This window comes from Salmo trutta, chromosome 8, assembly GCF_901001165.1.
Source record: "Salmo trutta chromosome 8, fSalTru1.1, whole genome shotgun sequence".
Taxonomy (NCBI): domain Eukaryota; kingdom Metazoa; phylum Chordata; class Actinopteri; order Salmoniformes; family Salmonidae; genus Salmo; species Salmo trutta.
In genome coordinates this window covers 11,278,615-11,293,343 of record NC_042964.1, presented here as the reverse complement: position 1 = coordinate 11,293,343, position 14,729 = coordinate 11,278,615, and the positions used below count along the sequence as shown (strand labels likewise).

The 14,729-nt window shown below is 42.0% G+C and overlaps 1 protein-coding gene across 1 annotated transcript; it reads right to left on the bottom strand.

The window, feature by feature from the left end:
- Window positions 1-1,691: 1,691 nt before the first annotated feature.
- Window positions 1,692-10,311, bottom strand: LOC115198180 (eukaryotic translation initiation factor 5A-1). Its single transcript, XM_029759941.1, has 6 exons — window positions 9,930-10,311; window positions 7,807-7,976; window positions 7,370-7,474; window positions 6,432-6,563; window positions 3,338-3,410; window positions 1,692-1,869 (listed from the first exon to the last, which is right to left on the bottom strand). The coding sequence occupies exons 2-5, from the start codon at window positions 7,972-7,974 to the stop codon at window positions 3,348-3,350; spliced, it is 468 nt and encodes a 155-aa protein (XP_029615801.1). The 5' UTR covers window positions 7,975-7,976; window positions 9,930-10,311; the 3' UTR covers window positions 1,692-1,869; window positions 3,338-3,347.
- Window positions 10,312-14,729: the final 4,418 nt, after the last annotated feature.

Genomic DNA, 14,729 nt, shown 5'->3' with positions numbered 1-14,729 from the left:
CAATTTGTCTTTAATTTTGTTTGGGGCGGGAGAGTTTGGACTTCTTTGTGAATACAATAAAGCAAAAAACATGCCATAACTTTCTCATGAGTTTGTACAAAGTAATAATGGGTCAAATACTTGGTGCCTCTCCCTATAGGTGACCCAGTGTGTCTACTAGCTAGCTACCTGCTCTGTTGGCAGTCTCTAAGGGTCTTTGCCTAGGTGTCGAGGGAAATGGAAGATAAGGGGCTGATTGTGGTTCCTAAGTTCTTTGCTGAAAGGTCCTGTACGTGGTCTCAATCAGATACTTGTGAAAGATTGAAATTAAACACTGGAATTGGCATGCGAGTTTCCTTTCTCCCAAATGCTACTCTGAAAGGTCTGATCCTGGCATCTTATAACAGACAAGTTTAGGTGATATACGATACACAATATTGAATAGGACATATGGGGCTCATTCAGAAGGGCGGATCACTCTGAAAATCATATAGTAATGTATAGACCTGACAAGTCTCCATTGTTACATTGAAAATGGTGCCAGTTCTATATTTCTATTGCAACATTACGAGCACAGCGCTCCCGCTGAATGAGCTCCTAAACAGAACAGCATCACTCATCATAAATCTAGAGTTGAAGAAGCCCTTGATCAATCAGGAGAGAATTTACAAAAAAGACATTTGAGACATTTCCACCAGCCCTCCCCTGACTGTAGGTGCAGTAGCTACCTACGCCCGTACAGGCGGCTTGTTTCTGAGAGCACTTCTTTCTCCATTTCTTCTCTCTCCGTTAGTCTGTACTGGTGCTGACTTGTATGCTGTGTGTGTTTGTGTACTGGTGCTGACTTGTATGCTGTGTGTGTGTTTGTGTACTGGTGCTGACTTGTATGCTGTGTGTGTACTGGTGCTGACTTGTGTGTGTGTGTGTACTGGTGCTGACTTGTATGCTCTGTGTGTACTGACTTGTATGCTGTGTGTGTGTGTGGGGGAGTGTGTGTACTGGTGCTGACTTGTGTGTGTGTGTGTGTGTGTGTGTGTGTACTGACTTGTATGCTGTGTGTGTGTGTGTGTGTGTGTGTACTGGTGCTGACGTGTGTGTGTGTGTGAGTACTGGTGCTGACTTGTATGCTGTGTGTGTGTGTGAGTACTGGTGCTGACGTGTGTGTGTGTGTGTGTACTGGTGCTGACTTGTATGCTTTGTGTGTACTGACTTGTATGCTGTGTGTGTGTGTGGGGGGGGTGTGTACTGGTGCTGACTTGTGTGTGTGTGTGTGTACTGACTTGTATGCTGTGTGTGTACTGGTGCTGACTTGTGTGTGTGTGTGTGTACTGGTGCTGACGTGTGTGTGTGTGAGTACTGGTGCTGACTTGTATGCTGTGTGTGTACTGGTGCTGACTTGTATGCTGTGTTGTGTGTGAGTACTGGTGCTGACGTGTGTGTGTGTGTGTGTGTGTACTGGTGCTGACTTGTATGCTGTGTGTGTGTGTGTGTGTGTACTGGTGCTGACTTGTATGCTGTGTGTGTGTGTGTGTACTGGTGCTGACGTGTGTGTGTGTGTGAGTACTGGTGCTGACTTGTGTGTGTGTGTACTGGTGTGTGTACTGGTGCTGACTTGTATGCTGTGTGTGTGTACTGGTGCTGACTTGTATGCTGTGTGTGTACTGACTTGTGTGTGTGTGTATGTATGTATGTATATATATATAGAGAGAATGTTTTGACTGTTTGCAATTTCCAATTATTTATTGAAATTAGTTTCCAATTTTACCCAGAGAAGGGTGAGAAAGTACAGAGGGAGAGAGTTGACGAAAAAGAAAAAAAGAAAAAAAGAGAGAATAGCATTGACATGGCCGTATTCCCTCCTTTTTCAGATCCAGTGCATCTTGTTAACCCCTGAAAGAGAGTGGGGAGGACAAGGAAAGTACAGGGGTAGGATAGGTAGAAAACGAGAAAAAGGGAAAAAGAGGAAGAAGAAGTGAATGAGGAAGAAAGAAAAAAAGCGGACAGTGTAATTGAGTGTGCATCAATACAAAACAGTTCACAAGTTCTTTGAGGTACAGTACACACTCCAAACACAAAGATCCGTTCACACATCAAAATACAGTAACCAACAGCACATTCAACAACCTTGACCTCACATTTCATATCCAGTGGTATTCAAAGTTGGGGTCGCGGCAGAACTTCAGTGGGGTCGGTACTCTTCATTTTTCAAATCAAAGGGATACTTCAGGATTTTGGCAATGAGGCCCTTTATCTACTTCCCTAGAGTCAGATGAACTTGTGGATACCATTTTTATGTCGGTGCACATTATGTAGGAAGTTAGAGGTAGTTTAGCGAGCTAATGCTAACTAGTATCAGCACAATTACTGGAAGTCTATGGGTATCTGAGTCTATGGGTACCTGCTAGCATGCTAGCAGATACCCATACACTTCGTCATTGCGCTAACGCTAGTTAGCAATTGCACGCATAGACATAAAACTGGTAAACACAGGTTCATCTGACTCTGGGAAAGTAGATAAAAGGCCTCATTGCCAAAATCCCGAAGTATCCCTTTAAGAGTACTGACTATTGCATGGGACAATATACAAACCTTTTGAGAAAGATAATTAGAAAAATACAATTTTATGGACTAAATGTATTTATTGGTTTCTTTTCATTTTGATTGGAGACGAATGCAATGAATTTAAGGTTATTTGTTGATGTAAAACAATTTAACTGATTTTAAGGCTGTGTCAGTAGATTTGGGCCGGGGTTGCGAAAAATTATTGGGGGAAAAAAATTGTGTCACCACTGAAAAAGTTAGAAAACCACTGAAATACACCATTACACTCCCACAAATACACCAAGCATGGGAATCCATATAAAAACACTCTTTATACAAGATATATATATACACATATACACACATTGTGCTTGTACATAAATACCGTAAATGAATAATAACAAGTAAGCAGTAAGTGCATAAGGGGTAGAAAAGTCCATTGCTGTAACATATTGCTTCACAGGTACCCTTCAGAGATTTAATTGAATTAACATCTAAGACATCCTCAGTATACAGTCCAGTTATTTCCCCATGTTTTTCAAAACAGACATATGCTGTAGCCAGCATAAAGACTACACAGCCTAGTAAATGAATTAATAAAGTAGCCTGTGTGGCAGCCAAAGCGTTTCAGGATGTTGTTAGGCAAAGTAAAGAGTGTACCTAGCCTTGGCTGATAAATAAACATACAAATAAATTGCATGGCATGACACACACATTCCACACATGTCCAGCCACTTTTGTCACAGGCAGTGTGTGTACGACTGAGGTGAGGGGTGACAGGTAGGTCGGTTAGGATACAGAAAGCTTCTGTGTTTACCTGTAGTGTCTTATTTAGCCATGGCCTTGATGGCAACTGCAGCCTCCTCATTCATTGCAGACAGAACAGTGATCTGGGAAACAAACAAAAATGATTTTAAAATGATTATTATTATAAGAAGAACAACAACTTTGCAGGTGTAGTGGAAGTAATCTAGGTGTGGCCATCTTAGGCTGTGACATCATCCCCTTCCCTGAGACTTGAAGTAACTGTAACCCCCAAACCATAACACTTTAACTTTTACAGCTGGTTGACTTGGGAATGCAGAGAGCTGCTGGGAGTATGGTACAGTCTTACTGATGAATTCCATGTATCTCTAGTGCTGCCAATACTCATTGTTAACTGTGAAGTGAGGGCATTTGTTTGCTCTGCTAAGCCAGTGTGTGCTCTGATATTTTCAACAGTTTGTGACAGGGACATTCAATTCCCAGAAGTATACGGGTTCAATGTGACAATAGCAGCTGTAATGGGTTATCAATAAAACATCATGATAAGTTGCAGAGCGTTTGATTTGTTTTCCGGGGGGCTTGGAAACCCGCAGCTTCTCTAAAACCATTGAAAACTGAGTGCCGGTTTCAAGGGATTATTATAGAAATGTTAACTATTTGGTTGTAATGTCATCACCTCTTGAAGAGCATTGTCAGAACTACAAATGTCAGATTATTCTATGCAAAACAATTGTGCACATTTAGCTCTATCATCAGAATTATAAACCTACAGAAAGTAGGTTTATAATTAGTGGTTGGATAGTGGTTGGATAGTAGAAATAATGTACTTTTTTCTCCAACCAACACAGGCCTACTTAGCAAAGTTAGCAAACATTATCCCCTTTTCAACATTGTTTTTAAATAGTGTTTAATCACGATTGCTGCTGACAGACAGACTACATTGATTGATGGGCCACGTCAAATTGGCTAGCTAGCTAATAACATACAGTTGAAGTCTATAGTTTACATAGCCAAATACATTTAAACTCAGTTTATCACAATTCCTGACATTTAATCCTAGTAAAAATTCTGTCTTCGGTCAGTTAGGATCACCACTTCATTTTAAGAATGTAAACTGACAGAATAATAGTAGAGAGAATGATTTATTTCAGCTTTTATTTCTTTCATCACACTCCCAGTGGGTCAGAAGTTTACATACACTCAGTTAGAATTTGGTAGCATTGCCTTTACATTTTTTAACTTGGGTCAAACATTTTGGGTAGCCTTCCACAAGCTTCCCACAATAAGTTGGGTGAATTTTGGCCCATTCCTCCTGACAGAGCTGGTGTAACTGAGTCAGGTTCGCAGGCCTCCTTGCTCACACACGCTTTTTCGGTTCTGCCCACACATTTTCTATAGGATTGAGGTCAGGGCTTTGTGATGGCCACTCCAATACCTTGACTTTGTTGTCCTTAAGCAATTTTGCCACAACTTTGGAAGTATGCTTGCGGTCGTTGTCCATTTGCGTCCAAGCTTCAACTTCCTGACTGATGTCTTGAGATGTTGCTTCAATATATGCACATATTTTTCCTACCTTATGATGCCATCTATTTTTTGAAGTGCACCAGTCCCTCCTGCAGCAAAGCACCCCCACAACCTGATGCTGCCACCCTAGTGCTTCACTGTTGGGATGGTGTTCTTCGGCTTGCAAGCGTGTGGATATAGATACTTTTGTACCTGTTTCCTCCAGCATCTTCGTTGTTCTGGGATTGATTTGCACTTTTCGCACCGAAGTACGTTCATCTCTAGGAGACAGAATGTGTCTCCTTCCTGAGCGGTATGACGGCTGCTTGGTCCCATGGTGTTTATACTTGCGTACTATTGTTTGTACAGATGAACATGGTACCTTCAGGTGTTTGGAAATTGCTCCCAAGGATGAACCAGACTTGTGGAGGTCTACAATTTTTTTCTGAGGTTTTGGCTGATTTCTTTGGATTTTCCCATGATGTCAAGCAAAGGGGCATTGAGTTTGAAGGTAGGCCTTGAAATACATCCACAGGTACACCTCCAATTGACTCAAATTATGTCAATTAGCCTATCAATTTTCCAACCTGTTTAAAGGTACAGTAAACTTAGTGTATGTAAACTTCTGGCCCACTGGAATTGTTAGTGAGTTATAAGTTAAATAATCTGTCTGTAACCAGTTGTTGTAAAAATTACTTGTGTCATGCACAAAGTAGATGTCCTAACCGACTTGCCAAAACTATAGTTTGTTAACAAGAAATTTGTGGAGTGGTTGAAAAACAAGTTTTAATGACTCCAACCTAAGTGTATGTAAACTTCCGACTTCAACTGTATCAAGTCAATATGGCTAGTTAACAAGCAAACTTTCAGGGGATAAACTAGATGGCTATATCCAAATATTGTTTGATTTGCTTGCCATCTATAGTGGTGATGACAGTAGTCCGACTGACAACTTTACCAGGATGAAGACAAGCTCTTTCCCGAAAGAAATTCTTTACCATGATGAAGCATCCTTTACCAGGATGAAGCAAGCTAAATGACACATGTTGTTTGCTTTAGCTAGCTAGCTACATGTCAAATGGATCTGGTTACCCTCACATATCTGAAAAAGATGTTGAATTGATCTTTACTGATTGCTGTATAACTCTGATGATAGAGCTAAATGTGAAATAATTGGAAATGTGTAGTTCTGACTATGCTCTTCAAGAGGTGATGATGAGCTGGAGGTCTCCTTGCCCCCCAGCAGACAAATCAAATGCTATTGTGACGTTTTATTGATAACGACCTATAAGTAAGGAATTTCCACCGAACACACACCAAACACACACCAAACACACACACACCAAACACACACCGAGTACATGGATCAGAAGAAGAGAGGAAAACATGAATCAGAATGTCTATCTACACACCTGATTAGAGCTATGCAACACTCTTACAAAACCATAACGCTAAAAAGGGACATATGTCGTCCGGGTTTGGCCGGTTTAGGCCGTCATTGTAAATAAGAATTTGTTCTTAACTGACTTGCCTCGTTATTAACAAACGGTTCAATAAAAAAACTATGTAATTTTCTCTCCAGGGAGAATCATAGAACAAGAAAAACCAAGAACAAGAAGAGAGGAAACGGGAACACCACTGACCAGGATCTCCTCTCCAGCGTCGTACTTGGTTTCGATCTCTTTGCCCATGTCTCCCTCTGGCATCTTCAGGTCCTCTCTCACCTCACCGCTGTCCTGGAGCAGAGACAGGTAACCATCCGTGATCCCAATCAACTGCAGGGGGAAGTGAGGATAAGAAGAGATGAGAAGGTTGTGTTATGATGACAGAAAAGATAAGAGACAATGTATGAAATAGACTCTTTGTTTTAGTTTCTGCACCTTTTGTGAATGCCAATGCACTGCCAGTCTACCAATTTCAGCTCTTTTGTGCCCTCCAATCAACCGACTGTCACCCCAACCCACAGTGCCAAAGTCTCCCAGCCCAAAAAGAATGAAAATGAGCACAGGAGAAAGAATAGCTACCTACTTGAGGTTCCCTATCCAGCTCTAAGGACCATGAAAAAGTTTGGAACATGTGCTGGTGTAGATCAAAAGGCATTCCATTCTAGTGTTTTACTAAATAACGACCTTCCCCTACATCAGCACAAATGCTACGATGCGTTCCTCTACCCTGATGGACTTTCCCTCACCTTCCCACTGGATTGGTACATGAAAAATGCTGATGTCTCCACTTAGCCTGTTAATAGACTAGAGGGAGTTTCCATGATACTGTTGACACCTAATCAATCCCCTCAGATCTTCCAGTGTTCGTCAACAAGGGCAGGTCTACACCTGTTATATTCGCCGCATGTGAGAAATGAAATTGGATTTGATTTGAGGCAGGGGCGTGAGTCAGGGAATTAGAATACTCAAGGGACATCTATTATTTGATTAGATTTTTACCAGTGAAGTGGCCATTCAGTTAGAGAGTGAGTTTTGGGTAACTGGCCATCTCACTCAAACTGGCAATACCTCTTTCTCTCTACTTCTCCCTCTCTCCCTCCGTCCTTTCTGTCCTCCTCACTACTTTGGCCCTTCACCTGGTAGTCCAGTCTCTTGATGTTGGGGACGTCCATGTTGTGGGTGGAGGGACAGATATCCTCATACTTCTTGCCGTTGAAGATGTCAATACCAACCATGTGGACCTGCCCATAAAGAAAACAAAACACAAAACTGTTTATGGAGCTGGCAGACACACAGCACATAGACAAACAGCACATAGACAAACAGCACATAGACAAACAGCACATAGACACGCAGCACATAGACAAGACATATAGTGTGAACTTCAGGATAACGCTGCAAATGTGAGAAAGTCTTCTTCTTCTTTTGACTGGAGGAACGTTTTACCGAATTCAAGATAACAGCCACTCTTTCTCATTACTCTGATCAATGTAATTATGTCTGCATGGAGCACATCTTTATAATCACCCATTAGCCAGAGCTAGAAAAATGGTTACAGTCAGGCACCACTGACCTTAGCGTGGCCGTGTTTTCCGGTCTTGGAGGTGGACATCTCCACGATCTTGCAGGGTCGTCCCTTCAGCACCACGAAGCCGTTCTTTCGCAGGGCCGAGCACTGCTGGGGGAAAGTGGCGGATGCCCCGGCATCGCCTGTCTGGAAGTCGACGTCTGCGTCTGCCATACCTGCTCCCGAGCCCATGATGTCACAGCGGGGAGAGGGAAGGGGGGATATGGAGAGAGGTTAACGAGGACTAAGAACTGGTTAATGACACTGCTGGTAATGACATCACTGGTAATGGCATCACTCAAATACTGAGGAGTCCTGGGGTAGAAGTCATGGGGAGGGGGATGGGAGTTCAGGGGTTGGGGGAGGAGTCCTGGGGTTGGGGGCAGAGGAGTCCTGCCATAGGGGGAGGAGTCCTGTGGGAGGGCAGTTCAGGGCAGAGACCAATGACTCCAAGTGGCCTACATGCCTCTAACTCCATTCTAATACATATTGGTTATGGCTTATGCTTTGGAAATGAGCTATTTGTTGATAAGTCTACAATAGATGTTTACAAGGCATTGCTAAAGAATAAATGTATACAAAGGGAGTGTACTCCTGCAAGCTTCCTATTATTAACAATAAACACATTAGTAAGCAAAATAAAAATGATTACCTACAGTGTAATGAAGTGTGCAGTAGGCCTATACTGTCTCCCAATTTTCAATAATAATTTTACATTTGTCCAAATGACCAGCGAAGTAATTACATATTTTACTTAATAACTTTAAGAAATGCAACATTATTAATTGAATACACAATTCATGAAGAGCTGGTTCACTGCCATAAGGAAAGAGAAAAAGAGCAGACTGAGCTAAATAAAGTAACAGAGATATGGCACCTGGACCAGTCAGCCATAGCCTACTCACCATAAGCAAAACATATAGAACTGTTTACTCAATCATTTATAGGCCTTATCTTTGTTATTTTTGTGCCACTGACACAAAAATAGGAAGATTTTCAAATAATTAAATATGGAAACAAGCAGGTGTATTATTTGCTGAGTGTGTGTAAGTGATTATGTGGCGGCGGAAGAGTGGACGCGATTCAAGGAAAGGCCCAGTGCGCGGGTGTGTCTTGCTTTTCGGTTAGAATGTCAAGAATATTACAACGGTCAACTTGCTATTAGAATACTGGCAAAGATAAAGGTGGAAAGTAATGTCCATTCAAGATAATGCTCTACAAAAGTATGGCCGGCCCCATATTGCCACATTCCAAGTAATCTACTATGATTTAATTCGGTCTGCAGCCATAGCCTGGTAAACGACACTGATTATACTGGTAGCATCTTATCGACGGCGCTTGACACACACAAGGACAATTTGAGATTAAGAGACTCACGTAAACACACGTATTAATAATAAGGATATGATCATTTAACATATTAATGACAGAAAAACTGTCGGCGTGTCTTGTTCCCGCAGCGTTGGAGCCGAGTGCGGCCTAGTGCGCACAAAACGTTAACCGGCTGTCAGTGACGGCGTCGCTGCATGCAGGAACACTGCTCAGTGGCCGAGGCCCACTATAACTGCGGGCTCTGCTCCAGTCGAGAGCCAAGTGCAACATTGTTGCATTAGCGCGTGGTCATTTCAGTGTGTTACATTGTTACATTAAGCACATAAGGAGATATCTTAATCTTGATACATTGAATAGGCGACGTTGATAATTGGAATGTTGGCTACTAGAGTATAATTATTAAGCTTATGCGCATGATAAGGCTACGGCGCGCATAACTGCAGGTTGAGTTTCGGTCCAAGTTATTTGGGTCAATTTCTATGCGTAAAATCGTACGACCAGTTATTTTGATTAAATAAATGTAGTGGGCTGATACGTAGCGAAAACTTTATTAGTGAGCAAGGGCCAATTTAACAGCATATTGCTTATCAAACTGGAAACAACGATTGGCTGGAGGGTTATCCAACAATACAATGTTTTTTTTATTACTAGGCTATCATCACACAATGCTCACAAGTGACCAGCTATGTTGCATGAAAATAACGTGACAGCTATGAGCAGCCATGTGCATTTGCAATGTTATTCTCACGCAAGATCACGCCCTTTATATTCATGTTATGATAAGTAGGCTAACTTACCCGGTGTACTAAGGTTTCCACACTTTGGTTACTCTGTGCGCTTTACACAAATGTCAAACCGTCCCCCTTTTAATTTTTTCCTTTTCTCTCTCTCTCCGTCCGTAGCTAACGGTTGTCTGGCTGGTGTCTACCGCCGCGGTGTCTCTGCTTGTCGTTCCTTTACTCCTAAATCAGCTCTCACTTTATTCTTCTCTCATTCCAGTCGCTTTCACTAGCCTCCGCACGGTCGAAATCGTTCTCGTCGGGGGGCGCACGCTTAGGTCAGCCGCCAGCCTAAAAAGAGTGTGAACCTTAAAGCCTAGCACTCTCCACCTTTCGCTCACTCCCTCACCCAGCCTTTCCAAATACCCATAAAATGAACCTCGGCAGTATGGTGCTCAGTGCGCAGGCGTGGTCACCCTCAATCCTCTCAAATTCTAGACCAGGGGAGGGGGGCGAAATAACGGGAATATCGAGAGATTTGGAATGGAACCTCTTGTCCAAATGAGCTCAGAACCAGAAGAAAATTACATACATTTACCTCAACTGCATCAAATAACAGAGATTCATATTTTCTAGCCAACAAGACCGAGTGCATGTACTAAGCATTGGGACCCTCTCATTCATTCCAATGACTGTTATCTTCGGGAATAACAACATGGGCGCTGTTTTACCCACCATGTAACTAGTATTTTATTAGGATCCCCATTAGCTACTGTTAAAGCAGCAGCTATTGTTCCTGGGGTCCACACAAAACATGAAACAGGACAATACATTACATTAATAGACAACAGCTCGACGACAGCATAATACATGCTTTCATACACGTGCGCCTTAACATTTCATGCATCATACTCATATTCATCCTCAACGTTAACAGCTATACTGCAGCCATTCATTTGTACATGCTCAACTGCTACAACGGATTTCTCTAAACAGGTGTTGTGCCGAAAATCTCCCCCCCTGACAGAATCCCCCCTTCGCGTGAACGCGCACACACTCAATTCTTCATTGCTAGTTGAGATTTCTGCTCTTCACTCCGTTGTCAGTTTAGCTTACGTTTCACTGATCTTAGTAGCAGAAAGCATGTTTTATTTGTGTCCTTCAAGACAGCTGTTAATGATCACGTTAGGCTGCATTTCATTTTATTTTTATGGCGGTTTGATCTGCAGTTTTCGGTTTGGCTATTTGTGTATTAGTCTATAAATAAATCTCTTTGCCAAAATGTGTCATCTCTCCCATGTCTTATTCGACTAGTGATGTTGTATGTGTCGCGTTTACGTTCAATTGCATATGCATAGTAGCATTATGCATAGTATTGACGTCACATGAAGTATTTGACTCTAGTGACACAATTAAGGAAATTAGAAGGGGGGGGGGGATTTCGGCAGGCAAGAAAATGGTCTTGCAGAAATCCCCCCCTTCTAATTTCCTTAATTGTGTCACTGGAGTCAAGTTCTTCATGTGGCACACATCAGGGTCAAATACATTCTATAGAACAAACTTCACGTCAGGATAGGCTACGGAAATGAATAATTAATGTATGTGTGTTATATTAAACATAGAGGAGGGAGTAAAATGTAGGCAAGCAATAAACACTTCAGAACAACTACCAGCCGAATAAGAGATGGGAGAGATGACGAAGTTTGGCAAAAATATTTATTTATAGACTAATACACTTGAAACAAATAGCCAAACCAAAAACTGCAGACATTAATAGTGCCTACCCCTCGATCAAACCGCCATTAAAATAGAAAGAAACGCAGCCTAACGTGATCATTGACAGCTGCCTTTAAGGATACAAATAAAAAATGCTTTCTGCTACTAAGATCAGTGACAACGGAGTGAAGATCAGAAATCTCAACTACAAAGCAAGTCGCAGCAATGAAGAATTTAGTGTGTGCGCGTTCACGCGAATGGGGGGAGAATTCTGGCAAGGGGGAGATTTTCGGCACAACACCGGCACTGATATCCTTATCTCACAGCTCCAGTGTTCTGTAAACACCAGGAAGTCACACACGATACAATAACACAAACGTTCCCTGTCCTTGGTCCTTTTACCTTCAGCAGTCTGACGCCAATATTATCAACCGATATGAACGTTGAGTCTAACATTCGAGTCTATGAGCCCCAGTTTAACACAAACATACACTGGCAGAATCATGTGTTTACCATCCGTGTCCTTCCGTTTGACGTCAATACTATGCATAATGCTACTATGCATATACAATTGAACGTAAACGCGACACATAAAACAATAACGCACACTTAGATACTGACCGAAGCCTCAATAGAGAATGAACCCTTACCCTTCACCATTTTTGACTTTCAAGGCAATATTATACTATAGTAAAATGTTCAACATTTTTTGTAAGTAGGTTCTGGTTTTAATGCTGAATATATGTCGCTGATGTAGCCCAGGCCTAATAACAGCGTCTTATTATTGGTAAAAGTCTTTGCACTTTGTGAGAGGCTACCTATGGTGGTATTGCCCCCAATGGTGGCATTGACATGGTGGCAGTCACAGCCAGTGTCCAGTGGATGGCCCCAAAGAACTTGGCAGTTCGCCGCTGGGTTAAATTTATCCCAGTGAAACATGAATCCCATGTCCTACAGTACCAGTCAAAAGTTTTAGAACACCTACTCATTCAAGGGTTTTTCTTTATTTTGACTATTTTCTACATTGTATAATAATAGTGAAGACATCAAAACTATGAAATAACACATATGGAATCATGTAGTAACCAAAAAAGTGTTAATCAAATCTAAATATATTCTATATTTGAGATTCTTCAAAGTAGCCACCCTTTGCCTTGATGACAGCTTTGCACACTCTTGGCATTCTCTCAACCAGCTTCATGAGGTAGTCACCTGGAATGCATTTCAATTAACAGGTGTGCCTTGTTAAAAGTACATTTGTGGAGTTTCTTTCGTTCTTAATGCGTTTGAGCCAATCAGTTGTGTTGTGACAAGGTAGGGGTGGTATACAGAAGATAGCCCTATTTGGTAAAAGACCAAGTCCAAATTATGGCAAGAACAGCTCAAATAAGCAAAGAGAAACGACAGTCCATCATTACTTTAAAACATGATGGTCAGTCAATTCAGAAGATGTCAAGAACTTTGAAAGTTTCTTCAACTGCAGTCACAAAAAACATCAGGCACTATGATGAAACTAGCTCTCATGAGGACCACCACAGGAAAGGAAGACCCAGAGTTACCTCTGCTGCAGAGGATCAGTTCATTAGTTACCAGCCTCATAAATTGCAGCCCAAATAAATGCTTCACAGAGTTCAAGTATCAGACACATCTCAACATCAACTGTTCAGAGGAGACTGCGTGAATCAGGCCTTCATGGTCGAATTGCTGCAAGAAACCACTAATAAAGGACACCAATAAGAAGAAGTGACTTGCTTGAGCCAAGAAACACGAGCAATAGACATAAGACCGGTTGAAATCTGTCCAAATGTGCGATTTTTGGTTCCAACCGCCGTGTCTTTGTGAGAGTAGGTGAACGGATGATCTCAGCATGTGTGGTTCCCACCATGAAGCATGGAGGAGGAGGTGTGATGGTGCTTTGCTGGTGACACTGTCAGTGATTTATTTTAATTCAAGGCACACTTAACCAGCATGGCTACCACAGCATTCTGCAGCGATACGCCATCCCATCTGGTTTGCGCTTAGTGGGACTATCATTTGTTTTTCAACAGGACAATGATCCAACACACCTCCAGGCTATGTAAGGGCTATTTGACCAAGAAGGAGAGGGATGGAGTGCTGCATCAGATGACCTGGCCTCTACAATCACCAAACCTCAACCCAATTGAGATGGTTTGGAATAGTTGGACCCCAGAGTGAAGGAAAAGCAGCCAACAAGTGCTCAGCATATGTGGGAACTCCCTCAAGACTGTTGGAAAAGCATTCCAGGTGAAGCTGGTTGAGAGAATGCCAATAGTGTGCAAAGCTGTCATCAAGGCAAAGGGTGGCTACTTTGAAGAATCTAAAATCTAAAATATATGTTGATTTGTTTCACACTTTTTGGGTTACTACATTATTCCATATGTGTTATTTCATAGTTTTGATGTCTTCACTATTATTCTACAATGTAGAAAATAGTACAAATAAAGAAAAACCTTTGAATGAGTAGGTGTGTACAAACTTTTGACTGGCACTGTATGTATGGAGGGCCAAAGGCCAGGTGGAGGCTCTGAGGTAAAAAGGAGGAGTGGGTAGGATTGGGACTGGTGGATGAGTCAGGGCATGGGCCTGAGAAAAGATGAGGGGCCGGGGCCTTTTGATCACCATGTCTGCCTGGGGTGTTTGTGCTGACTGATTTGGCACGGGACCAACTGTGTATCTGACGGCAGCACGAGCTGTAATATCCAAAACAGAGAGACAAGTACACACCAGGTTGTGTAGTAGCCCAGGGCCTGTAGCAACAGACTGGACAAGTAGGGCTATTTGGCCTACATTATTGATTGACCAAGTAAACTAAGCCTAAGTATGCCTTAGGCTAGAGCCTATTTTGTGCGTTATTGTTGTATTATTATTATTATTATTATTTTTAAATATATATAATGCGCTCATTGCTCATGCTATAGGAGAAGGGAACACCAAGAAGATCTAGACTTTATCATATATGATATATAGGCCATCTGAATTCCACTTTGCGTTTTAAACACACATTGTTTCCTATGCTAATGTTTCCTATGCTATGTGCTTTCAAAATAATTTGTACATCCTATATATTGGCCATGCCCGCTCATTCACAGTCCTGAGAGGTTGCATGCAGAACAACACCTCATTCAGTCAATCACCGGTCTA